Genomic DNA, 17,395 nt, shown 5'->3' with positions numbered 1-17,395 from the left:
TTGTATATGCATGGGTTTTCTATTTGTGTAACTAGGGTAACTCACCGAGAATCTCATGTTAAAATAGACAATGTCAAAAATACGTCGTATTTTGTGTTCTATGATTATGATAGAATTTTTCTTCTTGTGGCGTTTGACTCAGTCCTTGCTCCAGCTTTATTCCACATTATCCTACGAAAAATTAGTTTTATTATGTAAGTTGATTTACTTTACCCGTGATGGTTTTATATTTGAACAGGAACTAGGATAAAACTACTAGTAGAACATGACCCCCCAGAAAGTCTAAAAAAGATGTTTGAAGATTAGATGACCGAATGAGATGGGGGAAATTTGAAACATTGAAAATCTGGTATGATCTAATGGAGACTGGAGTCTGTGGTGTAGATGTTAAGTCTGCTTCCTGAGCTGCAGCCAGTTTAGGCTGGCATAGAGCACGTACAGATATCTGATGATATTCAATCTTTTCTTGGCTTGAACTGTTCACACAACATTTCTTGCTTTTATGGGTTTGGTTTTTTTCCCCAGATTTGCAGCCAGTTACTTACTCAGAACCTGCATTTTGGTGTTCAATAGCATATTATGAATTAAACCAGAGGGTTGGAGAGACCTTCCACGCATCACAGCCCTCACTCACTGTAGACGGTTTCACAGATCCATCCAATTCAGAGAGGTTCTGCCTAGGGTTGCTCTCCAACGTCAACCGAAATGCCACCGTAGAAATGACAAGAAGACATATAGGTATGTGTTTTTACCTTGTGTCAAGAACCAGTGCCATATACTCATAATGTGAGCATCGTGCAGTTTGCCACATCAGAAGATTGTGTGCAGAAACGCCTGCCTTGTCTCTTGTCAGTGTGAGTGCACAGCTTCGCTGCTTTAATAGATCTGCAGACTCTGACCTTTGGCTTCTCTTTATTTGGCACCCTTGGTTCCGGGAAGTCCTTCGATAAATGCATGTTAAAATTACTTTGCTGCACCTCTGCCAGCCATAAAAGTGTCCTGTTCAGATTTTCGAATTACAATTTTAACAAACCATGACTTTTTTCCAGTCCCCTAGTATTTCCCCCTTCAGGGAATTAATATACTAAATAATTAAATCTGCTCACCCTTAATCTAAAGCAAGATACTTTATTTTATTATTAAAAAAATTTTTTAGTGTTTATTTTTGAAAGAGAGAGTGCGAGTGGGGGTGGGGGAGGGAAGAGAGAGAGGGAGACACAGAAACCAAAGCAGGTTCCAGGCTCTGAGCTGTCAGCACAGAGCCCAGTGGGGGCTCGAACCCATGAACCTTGAAATCATGACCTGAGCTGAAGTTGGACGCTCAACCGACTGAGCCACCCAGGTGCCCCCGAAGCAGGATATTATAAATAAAAACTACTATTTAGTACGTAGGTCAAAAAATAGTTCAGAGGTTCTCAAAATGTGGTAGTCCCAGACACCCTTTCAGCAAGTTCGTGAGGTCAAAACTTCTTTCATAATGGTACTAAGATGCTATTTGCCTTTTTTTCACTCTCATTCACTCATGAATGTACAGTGAAATACTCCAGAAGCTACAAGGCATGTGATTTTGCAAGAGATTACATGTAGAATCTGATAAGAATCCAACTTTCTTCTCTTAAGCCAGACATTAGAGAGATTTGCAAAAATGTAAAACATTGCTGTTCTCACCAATTTGGGGTGGGGGTGGGGAGGGGAAATAGTTATTTTTCATAAACGTTATTTATATTAGTATTTAATAGATGTATTATTTAGAACTTTAAATGAATTATAAATTTTTTTGAATCTCAGTTTTAATATCTAATGTGCTAAGTTTCCATAGATGCAATCCACATAAACAGCAACTCTTTGAGTCTCCAGTATTTTTTTTGGCAATGAGGTAGAAAAAGTTTGACTAATATAACTGAACATAGTTCTCATTTCCTTAAAGTAACCTCTTTTAACAATAGTTTGCTTCAGTTTCTAATGAATTAACTCTGACCTCTTGTGAGAAATAATGCTGGTCACTAAAGAGCGAGTATCATTCCGCAAACGTGCTGTAACTTAAAGAGGTCTGTTCATGTTGCTTTGTGTGGAATTTCTCAAATCTTGCTTGATGTTTAAATTTTGTGTAATCTTAGGTGTCTTGTGGGTAAGGAAGGCTTCTGAGTACCCACCCTACATTAACTAAAATAATTCTGGTTTTGCCTGTGTTTTAATTGGGGTTCTGCATAAAAATTCAACAGGTTCCCTCTACCGTATTTACTTCTCTACATAATTTTAGGTTGCCGTAATTATTGGATCTTTTTACTTTCAATTTCTAACTTATTGGGTGGTTTTGATGAGAGACTATAGCTTGGAAAATCTCTGCTTTTTGGATTTAATCTTTTCCTGGTGGTCAAGTGTATGTTTGGTTGTTTTACAAATATTCTGTGGTCACACGAGCAGGGCATCAGGTTCTGTGTTTATGTATTAAATGTTTTCTTAGTTTTCATTTGCTGTGTAACATGTTACCACACGCTTGCCGGCCTGAAACAACACGGATTTATGATCTCACAGTGTCTGCAGGTCAGGAGTCCAGGCATGGGTTAGGAGTCTCCTCAGGATCTCACGAGGGGAAATCATGGCATTGACTTTGTCGTGTCCTCCTCTGGAGCTTGGAGGGCCTCTTCCAAGCTCACATGATTGTCACAGGGTTCACTTCCTTCAAGTTACAGCGGCGAGGTCTTCATTTCCTGCAGACTGACAGCTAGAAGCTGTTCTCAACAAGTGGGTGTCCCCTCCATTCCTTGCCTCGCGGGCCCTCTGTCTTCACGGTCAGCAGCCGAGAATCTCTGGTGTTGAACCCTCTCGCTCACACTTTGAATCACTTTCACCAGGGACAGCCCCGTCCTTTTTAAGGGCTAGCACCTGATTAAGTCAGGCCTGCCAAAAGAGGACCTCCCTTTCTTGAGGTCAGCAGATTTGAGGCCTTAATTACATCCGAAAAATTCCTTAACGGCAGCACCTAGATTCGTGTTTGACTGAATAATAGAAAAGATGTCTGCACACCAGGAGTGAGAACCTTAGGTGCTGTCTGAGATCTCTACCTTTCACAGTTGGTTTTTTAAATCCTTCTATCTCTAATATTTTGTGTGTATTTGTCCGATTCTGAAAAAAGTATATTAAAATCTTCCAGCATAATTTTTTCTCCCCTAGTTCTGCTTATCTACCTAGGGATTTGGTGGTCACCTTAATATAATTGTAAAAATGGCAAATGACACTAACTTCTTGATGATTTTATTCACTTTTTTCTTAACCTTAGTGGCATCTTTAAGGAAATACTGTCTATTATAACGAAGGTGTATTTATCCAAACACTTAATTCCTTTAGACTTAACTCCATTTATTTTACGTGTTTTAAAATAATATATAATTTGTATGGAATTCTTTACATGTACTTTTTTACATCGTTTACGTACTTTTGACAAGCGTGTATTTTTTCAAATCAATAAAATCATTGTTAAAAAATCCTTGGAAAAATACAGAGTGGTATGTTTCAATGTTAGACCTCAGAAAAACATTGCTATGGAAAAGGTTATCAAAATACCTTCTATCATTTTAATCCTCCTCCAAGAAGACTCTCCCAAAGTCATACTGAAACAGGAGATGTTATGAAACTAATCCCATATGTATTTTGTTTTAGGAAGAGGAGTACGCTTATATTACATAGGTGGAGAAGTTTTTGCAGAGTGCCTAAGCGATAGTGCAATCTTTGTGCAGAGCCCCAACTGTAATCAGAGATACGGCTGGCACCCGGCAACAGTGTGTAAAATCCCACCAGGTATGGATGCATCTGTGTCAGCAGACCTGTTGTGTCAGCGCGCTGAGCTTCTCTAGTTGCTATTAATTTTAGGAATCAGGAGATGATTGGCATCCTTGCATTTTAAGATCTGTAGCCCCTTTAAAATTATTTTCTTGATCATGATATTCTTTTCACACAATTTTTTTTTCTTTTTTTTCTTTTTTTTTACTTTTTTCAATCGTAGGCTGTAATCTGAAGATCTTCAACAACCAGGAATTTGCTGCTCTTCTGGCTCAGTCTGTCAATCAGGGTTTTGAAGCCGTGTATCAACTAACTAGAATGTGCACCATAAGAATGAGTTTTGTGAAAGGGTGGGGAGCAGAATACCGGTATGAAATACATATTCAGTTCTTCAGTTTCCACAATGTTTGATTCTTTTCTCCCCCATTCTTTGTATCTTCTGGAGTTCACACGGATCTATTTTCCTTAAGGTTATGGAGTCAGCAGAGCATATGCAAAATCACAAAAGGGAGTTGGAGGTCTCTACGTTCAAAACTACTGCCAGTTCCTATGCCGGCAGTGTAGAAGACAGAATTAGAACCTGTGCAGACATGCGCTGTAACGTCATGCAGGGTGTTAAATACCATAAAAGGGGTATATTTGAAGGCTATGTCAGTTCGTGGAAGGAGAGGCGCTTTCACTGAGGCTCTGGGAAGGCTTCTTCTGATAGAGATGCCACATGGTCTGGATTCTGAAAGATGCGTAGGATTTCAGTTAGGGGTTGAAGGGTTGGGCCACAGTGATCCTGGCAACAGAATCCAGTTCCGTGTCACTGGAGTATGGAAGGTAAAGGAGAAGGCGGCTGGACAGACAAGTTGACCAGTTGAATATAAGGTTAAGAGGTAGAACTTTATTCAGTAATAGAAGGGGGTACTTGTTAGGGGCCAGGCACTGTGCTGTGGTTTTTGTTTTTGTTTTTGTTTTTTAATTTTATTTATTTGTTTGTTTGTTTATTATATAATTTATTGTCAGGTTAGCTAACACCTAGTGTATACGGTGTGCTCTTAGCTTCAGGAGTAGATTCCCGTGATTCATCACTTACTTTATAAAACACCCAGTGCTCATCCCAACAAATGCCCCCCTCGATGCCCATCTCCACACACACCCGCTCCCCGACCCCCGCCACTCCCTTGATCCTCAGTTTGTTCTCTGTATTTAAACGTCTCTTATGGTTTGGCTCCCTCCCTGTTTGTAACTGTATTATTTATATTTATATTTATATTTATATAAATATTTTTCCCCTTCCCCATGGTCTTGTCCTCTGTTTTAAATGCAATATCTCACTCATTTCAGCATGGCTAAGAATTAACTGTTTCTGTTCCCTTTTTTTTTTTAAATAAGTTTGCAAAAAGCGGTTCAAACGAATGCTTATTTGGAAATAGGCTTAGAAAAGATTTGATAATTTGCCCAGGGATGCACTGTAAGTGGCGGAGACGGGGGACCTGACGAAAGCTCTCCTTGACTTTTAGCCCCCTCTCCGAAGGTAGTAGTAACAGTCACGTAATTGAGTTTTACAAAGGCTAATGTGTCAGCAGGGGATAAGATAGATTAAGTTATTACCAAATTAAACAGTGGATTGAATTCCACATCAGAGAAAGCAAAGACTTCCTCAGCATAGTTAAGGCTAGAATTTTAAGTAAAATACTTAGCCTTTCTGCCGCTCATACTCCTCACTCTCTGAACGCCTGCGTATGAAAATACTCATATAGTGTAGTAATAGTATTCCTGTTTCGTCCAGTAGTTTGAGCCCTTCTTCAGAATGTATTTCATTTCATTTGGACCTGATTTTGTATCTTGAACAAATTTTGGGAGGTGTGTGCCTCTTGGGATCATGAGACTTGAGGTCGGCTGGTCAAATGCTTTTATAAGAAATATATAGTGTGTTATATGTTTATATCCTAGAATGAAGACTTGTCATTATTTTGTCCAAGTTCTATTGGTAGAATAAATAATTTTGTGACTTTTCTCTTTTATTTTAATCATTTCCCTTTTGACATATGATGCCTTTAAAGAATGCCGAGTTCCTTTTTGCCTTGGACTTAAATTGACCTGAGTTGATATTAAAATTCAAATTTAAATGGTTACTATCTGATACCAGGCTTTTAGGTCACACATTTTTTTCTTCAAAAGATTAGAATATTACAGAACATGGGAGCAGAAATTTAGCGGAATTCAATGTGAACTGTAGAGCTCAGGGAGAATTCCACATATGTCCGTAGGTCTCCTGCTAACCACAGCTTTAATTGGTGGAGAGAGGTACTGCCCTTCATGCATGACGGACTCTGCCGTTCATTAACTCAGAGAGAATTGAAAATCTGTAATTATGAGAAGCAGTAACACACAGTATGTTTTTATTTGTATAAAGTCCGATAGATCTACCTTGGGTAATAAAGTAGTTTCCTTTAACATTTCCTTTAACAATAATGTCAAATACTCCTATCTGTGAACTATTGGCAGTTACCAGGAACCTTTTATCCTTATTGACAGTGGAGCTGAGGAGGTAGAGCTAATGGTTACATTTCTAAAACTACTTTTCAGTTTCTTAAAATGCCAGCATGTTTGCCAACATTAAAAAAAAAAAAAAAATCAGGAAGTATTGTGAACAGGAAATACAGATGTGCAAAGAATTGATACTTAATTGAGAAATATACCTGAGCTCAGTGGATTGATACTGAAGTGAGTAAATAGGGGGATAAAGAAGTTCTTGGGTGCATTTCTGTGCCCAAATACGTATAGTGACAACCTTCTTAAACCTACTTACTTCCCATTCGGTGACCTGGATTAAGAATTATTCCCTAAGGTTAAACTAATCTAGTAATGAATGATCTGATTCAAAACAAACTGAGAAATACCCAGAAGTCCACAAATGACGGGATCAAAATTAAAAGGGATCCTGGCAAAACCCTGCAGAATGCCTGATCTGAGGGAGAGATAGAAGGCAGGGGAAGCTTTATGTGAAGAACAACAGAGAACAGAGGGGAAAATGAAGAAGGGTCAGTCCTGCCTCTGCCTCCTGGATAACGTGAGTGAACTTGTGAAATGTGCCAGTGCAGTTTTAGGCTGCATCGACCAAAATGTAGTATCTAAGTCAAAATAAGACACTGAGTCTGTGCAGATCAGATTTGAGACTGTTGTATTGTGTTCCGTGTGTCATGTTTTAGGAATGATCACATATCAACATGTCTTAGTGTACGTCTCAGACCCTGAGACAAGGATTCAAATGCAAGGAGTTTGTTCAGGAAATGGAGGAAACACTGGTAAGGAAGGAGGAAGTAGGGAAGTGAGGTAGGGGAGGGAAGGCGGCCAATACCATTATTAAGCCATCTACTATGTTGGGTGGGTCATTAGAGCTTTTTCCGCCAGGGAAACTTGGGAAATAGTAACGAACGTACAGAATTATCTGACCCAGAAGGAAAGGAAACTGGACATTTAAATGCCAACCCCCCTGTCATTGGTTGAGGGCTGCTCCAGGGAGGTTAGTTTCCTAGCACTTGTGGTCTGATACACGTGTGGCCAGAGCAGAGAAGTTCTCAGGCACCGAAATTCAGATACATGCAATTGGAAGTTGGCTAGAGAACACTGAAAAATCCAAAGGTGCTAGTGGGGCACTGACACCATCTGCTACAGAAAACCACATCCTTTGAAATACAGTTTTAAATTCATTGAGCATGTGTCGCTTGGAGATGAAGAGTTGATAATGACCTTTTCCCATGTTTGAAGGGCTGTCCTGCTAAGAAGCAAGCAGACTCACCAACTTACTGTGTATAATAAATAAGAACTAAAATCAGTATGTGCAAGTGACAGGATGTCATTGAACAATTTGTAATTCCCAGAGTCTCCCATTATGTTGAAGTACTAGAGGTGTTTCTTATTAAAAGCCTACATGATGTTTCTAACAGGGATGTTTTTCTTTGGCTTTGTCAGGGAAAAGCTGAACTCCAACTCTTAACATTCTGTGATAAGCTTAGGTCAGAATTCTGTTTTGTGTTGGTATACTTGAAATTTGAGCCCTGTTCCATTTAGACTTTCTTTGGTATTTGAATATCCTGTGTTCTATGGTTGAATAGTAAGTAAGGTATATTCTGGTTTGCTTGGGGGCACTCTGGTTGGAGTCTCTTGTCCTAGCATGGTTATTAATAGTGACTACATTCACTTTTTTTTTTTAATATTTATTTATTTTTTAGAGTTAGAGAGAGAGAGAGAGAGAGAGTGCACGCGCGCGCAAGCGGGGGAGGGGCAGAGAGAGAGAGGGAAACAGAATCTGAAGCAGGCTCCAGGCTCTGAGCTGTCAGTGCAGAGCCCGACGCAGGGCTCGAACCCACTGTGAGATCATGACCTGAGCGGAAGTTGGATGCTTGACCAACTGAGCCACCCAAGCACCCCTGATTTCCTCTTAAAGGTGTCTCATTTTGGATGGTAAATAGGTCACCCTCCTAATTTTAATCTGAAGAGAAAAGGATGTTTTTGTTCATCTCTTTAAAAGCAAAAATAAAAAAATAAAAAGTCGTTAGAAGTATTTTGTTAGACTTTGAGGATTAAATCGTTTTCAAAGTAATCGCTATCCAGACTGAATGCTTGTTCAAAAGGATGTAGGTTTTAGTATATACAGCCTTTTAATTTATCTGAATTCTTAATGCATGTAGCTAACTAAACATAGCCATGTTCTTTTCACTTCATAATTATTTTCTTGTATTCTCTTAAATAGAAGGCAGACGGTAACAAGCACTCCTTGCTGGATCGAACTTCATCTGAATGGGCCTCTGCAGTGGTTGGACAAAGTGTTAACTCAGATGGGATCCCCTTCAGTGCGTTGTTCAAGCATGTCCTAAAGCTTCGGCACCAGTCAAGCGCCATCAAAAGACTTAATGTAACAACTCTTCTGTCATAGTATTTGTGTGTGGTCCCCACGGACTGTTTACTGTCCAAAAATTCCAGAGAGAAAACAGCACTTGAGGCCTCGTCAATTAAAGCACCTTGTGGAATCGGTTTCCTATATTCGAATATTAGATGGGAAAATTAGTGTCTAGAAATACCCGCCCATAAAGGAGAAAGAGAAGATTTTAAAGACTTGACTGATGTCTTGTTGGGCATAAAACTGAGTGTCCCAAAGGTTTATTAATAACAGTAGTAGTTATGTGTACAGGTAATGTATCATGATCCAGTATCACAGTATTGTGCTGTTTATATACATTTTTAGTTTGCAGAAATTAGGTGTGTGTGTGCTGCTTCTTGATTTAGGCAAGCCTTTATAAAGTTACAGTACCTAATCTGTTATTCCCACTTCTCCGTTATTTTTGTGTGTCTTTTTTAATATATAATATATATCAAGATTTTCAAATTATCATTTAGAAGCAGATTTCCCTTGTAGAAAAACTAATTTTTCTGCCTTTTACCAAAAATAAACTCTTGGGGGAAGAAAAGTGGATTAACTTTTGAAATCCTTGACCTTAATGTGTTCAGTGGGTCTTAAACAGTCATTTTTTTTGTGTTACTTACTGCTAAATCTCACTGTAACGAAACTTTGCAGAAAATCTTTCCAGACCTCTTCTCCGTTCCCGCTTTTGCCCTGATACCAAAACTGTGTAGCATGACATCCATCACTAAAATGGTGGCACTGATACTGCCAGCACCAGTTAATTCTGGGGCACAGTGCGAATTCATATGGAATAAACCCCTCCGTCTTGCAGCGAATTTCAACAGATAGTAATTGACTTGCGTAACCAAGCAGTCTGGTGATTTATCCTTGCACCTCATAAAAACGCAAATGGCAGTATAATTGTTTTCAGGGATATGCTACAATTATTTCACTGTATTTATCCTTTTTTTTTTTTTTTTTTTTTTTAAAGCCAGTCTCTAGATACAAACACTCTTTTTTAAAAGCTATTTTAAAATACTTCAATAGCGGACCTAGGGCTCTTTGAGTTTCGTGTGATTTAGTTACCAGGTTGTATTATGAAATGGACCTTTTTGTAAATGTAATTGCTTCTGCACAATACCCACAAAAGTGATGCTGAGGTATGATCAGCAGATAAGGGCCATTTGTTTTTAAAGTATGTTGTATTAAATTTATAAAGTGTTATTTTACCTAATTGTGAATTGAGAATTTTAAAAATTGGGGGAGAAGCAGTTTAGCAAGCTTTTTTAGCTTATAATTACCTACAGTCGGAGGTGTTCTTAACTAATCCTGAAAATGTGGTTGACTATTATACCCGCTGACGTTTTATGCTCTGCCATGAGAGGAGGTTCCAGACGCTCTGTTTGTAGTCCATGCAGCAGCAGATAATCCTTATGTCTAATGTTAAGTCTGCAGTTTAAACAGTTCTTGTTTGCATCTCTTTAGAAGTGGGAAACAGCCACTCCTGACCCCCTTCTAGTAAATTTTCATATTTTTGAAGATAGACACCTTTGGTACTTGTTCTTTGAAAGCATATTTAGCTGTCTCTGTAGGTATCCTTTTCAGGGCTCTCAGTATTTGATTGGTTTCTATTAGATATTCCCCCATTTTCCTGTATTTGTGCGTACATGTATGTGTTCATGTAAACCTGGTATGGTAATTTTTTATTCTTTCAACGAATACTTACTGTTCACCTGTTACGTGTGCCAGGAACTTTCTTTGCCTTGGGTAAAGGTGGACAAGACAAATCTGGTCCCTGCCTTGGCTGAGACATCAGTTACTGTGACGCTTAATGAGCTTATGTGTCTATGAAGGAGATAAACAGGGTACTGTGGTAGAGCATGGCAGGGAAGGCTTCTCTAAGGAAGTGATGCTCGAGCTGACATTTGATGTGAGAAGGGAGTAAGCCATGGCGGGGAGCCAGGGAGATCGGCCTTCCTGGCCAAGAGAACGACGTCAAATGCAAAGGCTCATTTTGAAGGAAACTCACTATTAAGTATTAATGCTTATGTAGAAGTCTCTGCACAGATCCAAACTCGAGGATCAGAAGGGTTCTGTAATTTCTAAGAGTGGAGGGTGGCCTTACTTTGTGATAGATGGCTTCGTGTGTTCAGGTGTGACCACTGTCAGGCCGGCTGGAGATAACCCAGACCAGCCTCTGCCCCTTTGGAAGAGTTGAGCTTACTTGAGAGCTTGGGGTGATGTTGGGGAGCAGTTCCAGGGACAGAGAACAACCTTGAAAGTGGTAGAAGGTCCTGGTAATCAGCTACTCTTGCGCCGATGTTTCAAGTGGAGCAGTGCCAGCTCTAGCGTCTCAGGAGTGATGGCATCTCTACAACCGTGTTGGGATTCTTCTCTGCAACATGAAACTGAGACTCAGCTCTTTGGAAATACCTGTAGTACTGGGACCTTGCACCTGTCGGGCAGTTGACTCTGTTGGTGTGCGATGACTTTACGTGCTTTTTAAGGAGATGCTGTGTTTACATTCTGTTTTGTCTGCTGCGGCCTAATTTTTGTTGGTTCCCTGCCCCCCCCCCCCCCCCTCATTGGGGTTGTTTTCATTCTTCTGAGTGATAAGTTCTCCTGTCTGTTGAATTTTGTCTTTATTTAAGTTAGCAACATTATTTAGAATTCCCCCTCCACAGCGCCGGTAATTTTCTCTGTTTCACATGAGAACTGAGTGAACATATTTTCTGTCACATTTCTAAGATGAATGGTGGTTTGCACAGCAGAGTCCATAGAGAGACGTCGTAGGGAATCAGAGGCTGGTGATGTTCCCACTGACTTTGGTTTAACCAGTGGCAGCTTCATTTTTATCCTATAATGGAGTTCTATTATAGATTTCTTTTTAAAAAAGAGTTTCACCGCTTTAAAAAAAAAAAGTTGAAAAGTCTGTGTAAGCACTGTTTAGGATTAGAACACATGACTGGACTTCGGCCCACTTTTTTGGAACAACCCTGCCTGTGTTCTTTTCTCCTACTTCAGGGAACCTTCCTGATTTGGTTTGAGCTACGCCAGTTATACTAATTATACAGTATGCTATCCATTCATTCTGTGAACATTTACTGATGTCTGCTCTTTATCCAGCCACGGTGGAAGGTGCTCAGTAATGAAAAGATGACTGGGATTTAGTCCTGGCCCTCAAGCTGTGGAGTTACTCCTTCTCTCAGGACCTGCCACTTTGCCAGAAGGAAAACTGCCTAATTTTTCTCAAAAGCTAAATATTCGTATTCTGTACTCTTAATTCTGTATCCCAAGTATATAATTGCAAATTGTTTAATACCTAGTTTGTTTGTTTAACTTTAAACCATATCCAACTTTGCTTGATTCTTCTGCCTTTAAATGTGTCCGATTTTCTCCTTTGTTAAAATTACTTTAATTTCAGTTTATTTGTGCCTTTTAGGTCAGTTTTAATGAAGACTAAGACACTGAAGGTGAAGAACAATCAGTCTGGTCTCTTGCTAATTGAAATCAAGGAAAGGATTATATATACCCAGTTGGTTTCTCTACCTCTTCCAAAAGATGTCCAAATACACCTTTAAGATCTGTCTTCCCGCCCCCCCCCCACGCCCCCCCCCACCCCCCCCCCGCAAAAATGCTTTTGAGCATTTATTCAGTAATCAGCACCCTCCCCAGTCTGGTTGATGGTGAGTTATAAAGTAACACAAGAGAATGTTCACTTTGCTTAAAATTTGCCTTTATGTCCACTTGCTTTCATGGCTGTACATGATAATTTCACAGACTACCCCCTTCCACACCATCTCCTCTGTCTCTGTAGATAACTAGGTAGTCTGTGGACGTAAGCAACATGTGATCTTTTCTCTTACTCTGATCCAACTCACCAGCATTCAGACGTGACAAATTTTTGGCCAGTTTCTTTCCTTCATGAGCTTTACTCTGCTAAATTCTTGATAATTCATCAACTGAATTGTATCCTTCCTCCCTTTCTCATGACAGAACGTATCCCTAGTGGTCTTGCTGGCTGCCCTCTTGCCAACCATGTTTTATCTGCAGACATCAGAATGTTTCTCTCCATTGACCTTTACTAAAGACCAAAAACGATGGTGCTTTTCATACCCAGGGTCCTAATTCACCATGAAGGTTGATGTTGTTCCAGTTGGTCAATCACTTAAATCTTAACAGATGGCTGAGAAATTCTCTCCAGTTAAATGTCTCTGTGACTAGTAAATAGCATGAATTACAGATTCTATTTTAAATTATGTTTAGGATTAGGAACTTTTCCAGCAGTTGCAGCCAATGATTTTCCTCTAATACCAGCCCATTTCCACCTTGGAGCGTATTGGGTTGTTGTTAGTACGATCAAGAGTAATGACGATAGTGAGTGGTCTCTAGAGGTGGTCAGAATCCTACTGTTGAGTTCCTTTTATGTCTTTTCAAGCTTTCATGAATATTTTATGTGTTCAGACTACCTTTTATGTGTGGGGATTGAGGGACAAATCATCTCTTGGAGTGGAATTCCTGTGTTTGGAGCCTCAACCAGGAAACGTCAGCTATACTAGATATAGACAGCCTCATGATAGCCTTTATGGTAAGAACTTGTCTAATTTCTTGAATAATTTCTTGTAATTTTTTGAATAGGAACGGTTTTATCTTGGATATTATAGCTAACTTTATATATAGCATAACTGCCTTAAATCTTTTTAGTAGGAAATAAATTCTATTGTGTGTGTGTATGGATTTATAGATACATACACACTCCTAGGAAAACCTTAACAGTAGGGGTCATTTATCTGCTTACATTTTAGCATCACAGAGTAATTCTGTTGTTTAAATCTCAGATCTCACTGAGAGTTCCTTAATTTGCTTGCAGACATTTTCTTTTCAGACCTTCGGAGTAATTTATTTATTCTGCCAGAGTCCTGATTGGCGGTTCGGTTAGTATGCCATTTTTAGGCAGCTTGATAATGAAGAATCATAACTGGAATTCTTTAACATCAAGTAAAACTACAATAGACACCCATTGATTAAATTATTATACGTCCAGTGGTCTCTGGAAGGTACTAGAGTAGGGTTAACTTTTTTTTTTAAGTGTCAGATTGCCATCCCCTGTTTTCATCTTAGCTTAAGATTGCTGAGCTGCTTAAGATACCTGGGAGGTAGCACTACCAAGTTAAGTTCTCCTGTAGTTAAGGGCAGCCTGAAGGTGGTTCAGACCTGACTTTCTTAGCTGTGCTCAACAGAAATGGATTTTCCAAAGTTCTTTGGGTCCTCTCTGATTCACAGACTCCTGACCAGAGTGTGTTAGCCTAAGTTAACTTCAGTGTCCATTGGTTTGCTGCCATGAGATCTGTAATAGACCACACATTTCAAGCACTGGTGGAGACAGAAGGGCCCTTGGAAGAATAATGCTGCTGTTGATGGGAGCGAGAAGGATTCGTTAGCACCACACAAAGGACGTATAGATTTTTCTCCAAAAAAAATCCTGCAAAATCATCTTCTCCTACCCTTCAAAAAAAAAAAGAAAGAAAGCTCTTTGTTTCTCCAGAATGTTCAGTGAGAAGTTAAGGATTTACTTCCTATTTCTAATTAAAGATGATCATTCATTGAACCATGAAATCCATAATATACTGATATAAGAACAAAAGTGAAGTCTTAGACCTCAAAAAATACTTCATTATGTATTTTGCGTTTCACACTCCATTTTTCTTCTTTCTCTCTGTGGCTTTAAAGCTTTTGGCTATTTTACACTGTTAGTCACTAGATAACTTGCCATATTTCTGGTTCTATATTAAGTTCTACCCTTTACAATGCCGTAGCAGAAAGTTGATTCTCAGCATCTGTCTGTAGGGATAGAAGTCTTACTAAAAGTCTCTTCCAAAGAGATTTTCATTTTCCTTTTTTCAGTAAGTCCCTTAAGAAATATGTCGGTCTTATTATTCACGTTCTTGGATTGTTCAAACAAAAGAGTACATTGGTGAGAATAGGGTGCTTTTCTGGTGAATGTATGTACCTGCTTTAAGAATGTAGTCATTTGTTGGTTTGTGTAACTACCATACACACAGATTAATTTAAATTGGGGGAAATCATCACATGTAGCAAGTAGGTAATCTGCATAGATTTAATTTTAAAAATCCTGTTTCTTGGCAAGACGCAGAACCCAAATTGGTCACTTTTTAGACCAACTTTACCTCAGGCTTCATTGTTGCTTCTCTGACCCTGACATTTAAGGCATAAATATTTATATCTTTTTATTAGCGATAGTGAAGCTGTGACACGAACCATTTTTGCACAAGAGGGCAAAACAAGAAAAACTAGAGATTACGCCGAAAGCAGATGTGCAGTTGTTGAACTAGATCACAGCGTTGTAGGCAAAATAAAAATGTTCATATCTGAGAATACTCTTTGCCATCACTTCCCAAGGCCAGACCTTCTGGCAGAACGCTGTAAAAAGTAACAATTCCGGGCCTTTGTAATCTGAGGGGAGTATCTCCAGTTGGCAGTCTTTTCAATATATGAAGCAAGAATGTGGGAAATAGTTGGCAAAGAGTGTTTTCACCTAAAAAAAGAAAATGAAAAGACATATAAAACTGAATTATTCATTTAGCTCTGAAAATCTCAGAAAGATTCAGTGAAATACTATATAACTGGACCAAACGAGAAGAAGCTTTAGAGGATTTGTCTGAAAACAGGTTTCAAGAATGAACTTTTGTACACTGACCACTAATTTGCTTAGGTACCACCAACTGTTCTTATAATGGACGCCATTAAATAAAGAATCCATGGACTTCTAGGAGCTTGCCATTAGCAATGCCCTAAAAGTGTTTTTTGAGCTGACGTCCTCATAGGTAGCTTTATGATCTTGAAAATTCTTACCTTTTACGTAGGGATACAAGGGGAAGAGTGAGTGGTGTTCTCAGTGTGACCGACGGCCCTGGGACACTTGGGACTGAGGTGTTCCCTGCATGCAGGACTTTCCGTTCCAAACCTGGGAAAGTCCTGGGTGCACCGGGAAGAACTGTCACCCTAGGTGTTCTTACGACTAACCCTCACTCCCTAAAACATTGTGATGGTTACAGTTAAGTTCAGCTGCCTTAGGGCTTGTCAACATTGCTGATACTTGGATGTGTGTCCTCCAGTCACTTACTACTGTGGACGGAATGTGAGATTCATAACAAAGAACAGCAAATGGCACCAACGTGGTGGTGACACTTCACACTTAGTAATCCAGGGAAGGTAACCAGGGGGCTAATGAAACAGAAGAGGCAACTAGATAGCTAAGTTCCTCAGAACCTGTGTGTATATGGAAGTACAAATCATGTCTTTATGGGGTTAAAGCGAATCTGAAATTTACATGGTTCACAGTAAGAGAAAACTGAGTGGTATTGTGGATTTCTTCTCGCTTGAGAGAAAATACGGCCTTGGATGCTCTAGCCTCTGCTACATTCTGCAGACTGTCCTGCTCAAGAGGCCAGGACGTAGTGTTGATTCTCAGTGACTGTTGTATTGAGATTACTAAATGCATCGCATCGGCCAATGGCAGGGGAAGAAAGTGGGTGTCCGGATCCAGACTGAGCGGTGCCCTCAGTTTTGGTAGCCCCCTACCCCTCAGGTGTTTACCAGCTAGAACGCCAAGCACGGGAGGTGAGATTTTTCTAATACAGCATTAATTTTGTAATGCAACATATGAGGGATGCAGTCTGTCGTCGTTTCCCTGTGGTAGTCCTCGGAGCCTGCGTCCTCTGTGCACTGTGATGTAGATGGTAGGTGTGTTCTTTGTAAGCTTTAATCCTATGGTTGTCAAAAGTATGATGTGGTTCCATTTTTTTCTTTTTTAAACGATGAGCTGAGGCTTTATTGCAGCTGGTTTTCAAGTTAAAATTGTGAAATACTGATTTCCTTCCCCTCGCCCACACCAAATATTTTAGTCTATTTAAAGTACAAAAAAAAAAAATAGTTCTACTTAAGAAAACATTGCTTAAATGTCCTGTGATTTCTGGTCAATTTTTATATATATTTGTGTGTGTCTGTATGTGCTCTCACTTTTTACCTTGTTTGCTCTCTACCTGTGTTAACAGTACTTTCACCATTGAAAGGTGAACATTTTTCCTAGCATTAAAGAAAAAAAGCCATTTGAGTTGTTTACCATGTTATTATGGGACTAATTCTTAATTGTTTTAGTTGATTTTAACTTAAACTGATCTTTCTTGGGATTATATTTTGCTGTCCATGCCCTAAATTATATGGAAACAAAAAAAAAAATTGTGTGTTTCACATAATGGCAGTATGATACGAAGAGTTCATCTTTTTCTTTAAGTTTTGTGCTATATAAAAAGTTTATTCTACTCCCCTGGCAGACAGATACATACTGCTTGATATTACACCCCACAGCACACCCATAACACATACCCCCCAGTGCCGGTAAGTTACACGGTTTAGTTTCTTTCAGAGCCTGCTTATGCCAAACTAATGATCTCCAATATGTATCAACTGCTGTAAATAAAACAGACTAGAAGGGGAAATTCACATTTACTCTCAAAATGTACTCCTAGCAACAACAACAACAAAACCCTTTTAAGCAAGATTCCATTGAAAAAAGAGCCACAGCTTACTCATAATTAGCTATAGTGTCACAAAATAATTGAAAATGCTAAAAACTTTTTAGATGAGCCAATTCCTCTGTGCCTTGCAAGAGCTCAGCTCCTAGGATGAATCAATACTTCT

At 39.3% G+C, this 17,395-nt stretch overlaps 1 protein-coding gene across 7 annotated transcripts in view; it reads left to right on the top strand.

The window, feature by feature from the left end:
- The window catches only part of SMAD2 (SMAD family member 2), an 83,306-nt gene extending 66,356 nt beyond the window's left edge, over window positions 1-16,950 (top strand). For 6 of the 7 annotated variants that reach the window (XM_047826905.1, XM_047826908.1, XM_047826907.1 and 3 more), the window contains 4 exons: window positions 526-738; window positions 3,661-3,798; window positions 4,004-4,148; window positions 8,525-16,950. In XM_047826905.1, the coding sequence (XP_047682861.1) occupies window positions 526-738; window positions 3,661-3,798; window positions 4,004-4,148; window positions 8,525-8,648 (620 nt within the window). In that variant the 3' untranslated portion in view covers window positions 8,649-16,950. The remainder of the gene's footprint in view (window positions 1-525; window positions 739-3,660; window positions 3,799-4,003; window positions 4,149-8,524) is intronic. The other variant, XM_047826911.1, reaches the window with a different exon arrangement.
- The last annotated feature ends 445 nt before the right edge of the window (window positions 16,951-17,395 follow it).

This window comes from Prionailurus viverrinus, chromosome D3 (assembly GCF_022837055.1).
Source record: "Prionailurus viverrinus isolate Anna chromosome D3, UM_Priviv_1.0, whole genome shotgun sequence".
Taxonomy (NCBI): domain Eukaryota; kingdom Metazoa; phylum Chordata; class Mammalia; order Carnivora; family Felidae; genus Prionailurus; species Prionailurus viverrinus.
The sequence above is the reverse complement of the archived record's forward strand: the minus strand, read 5'-3'. Positions and strand labels throughout refer to the sequence as shown.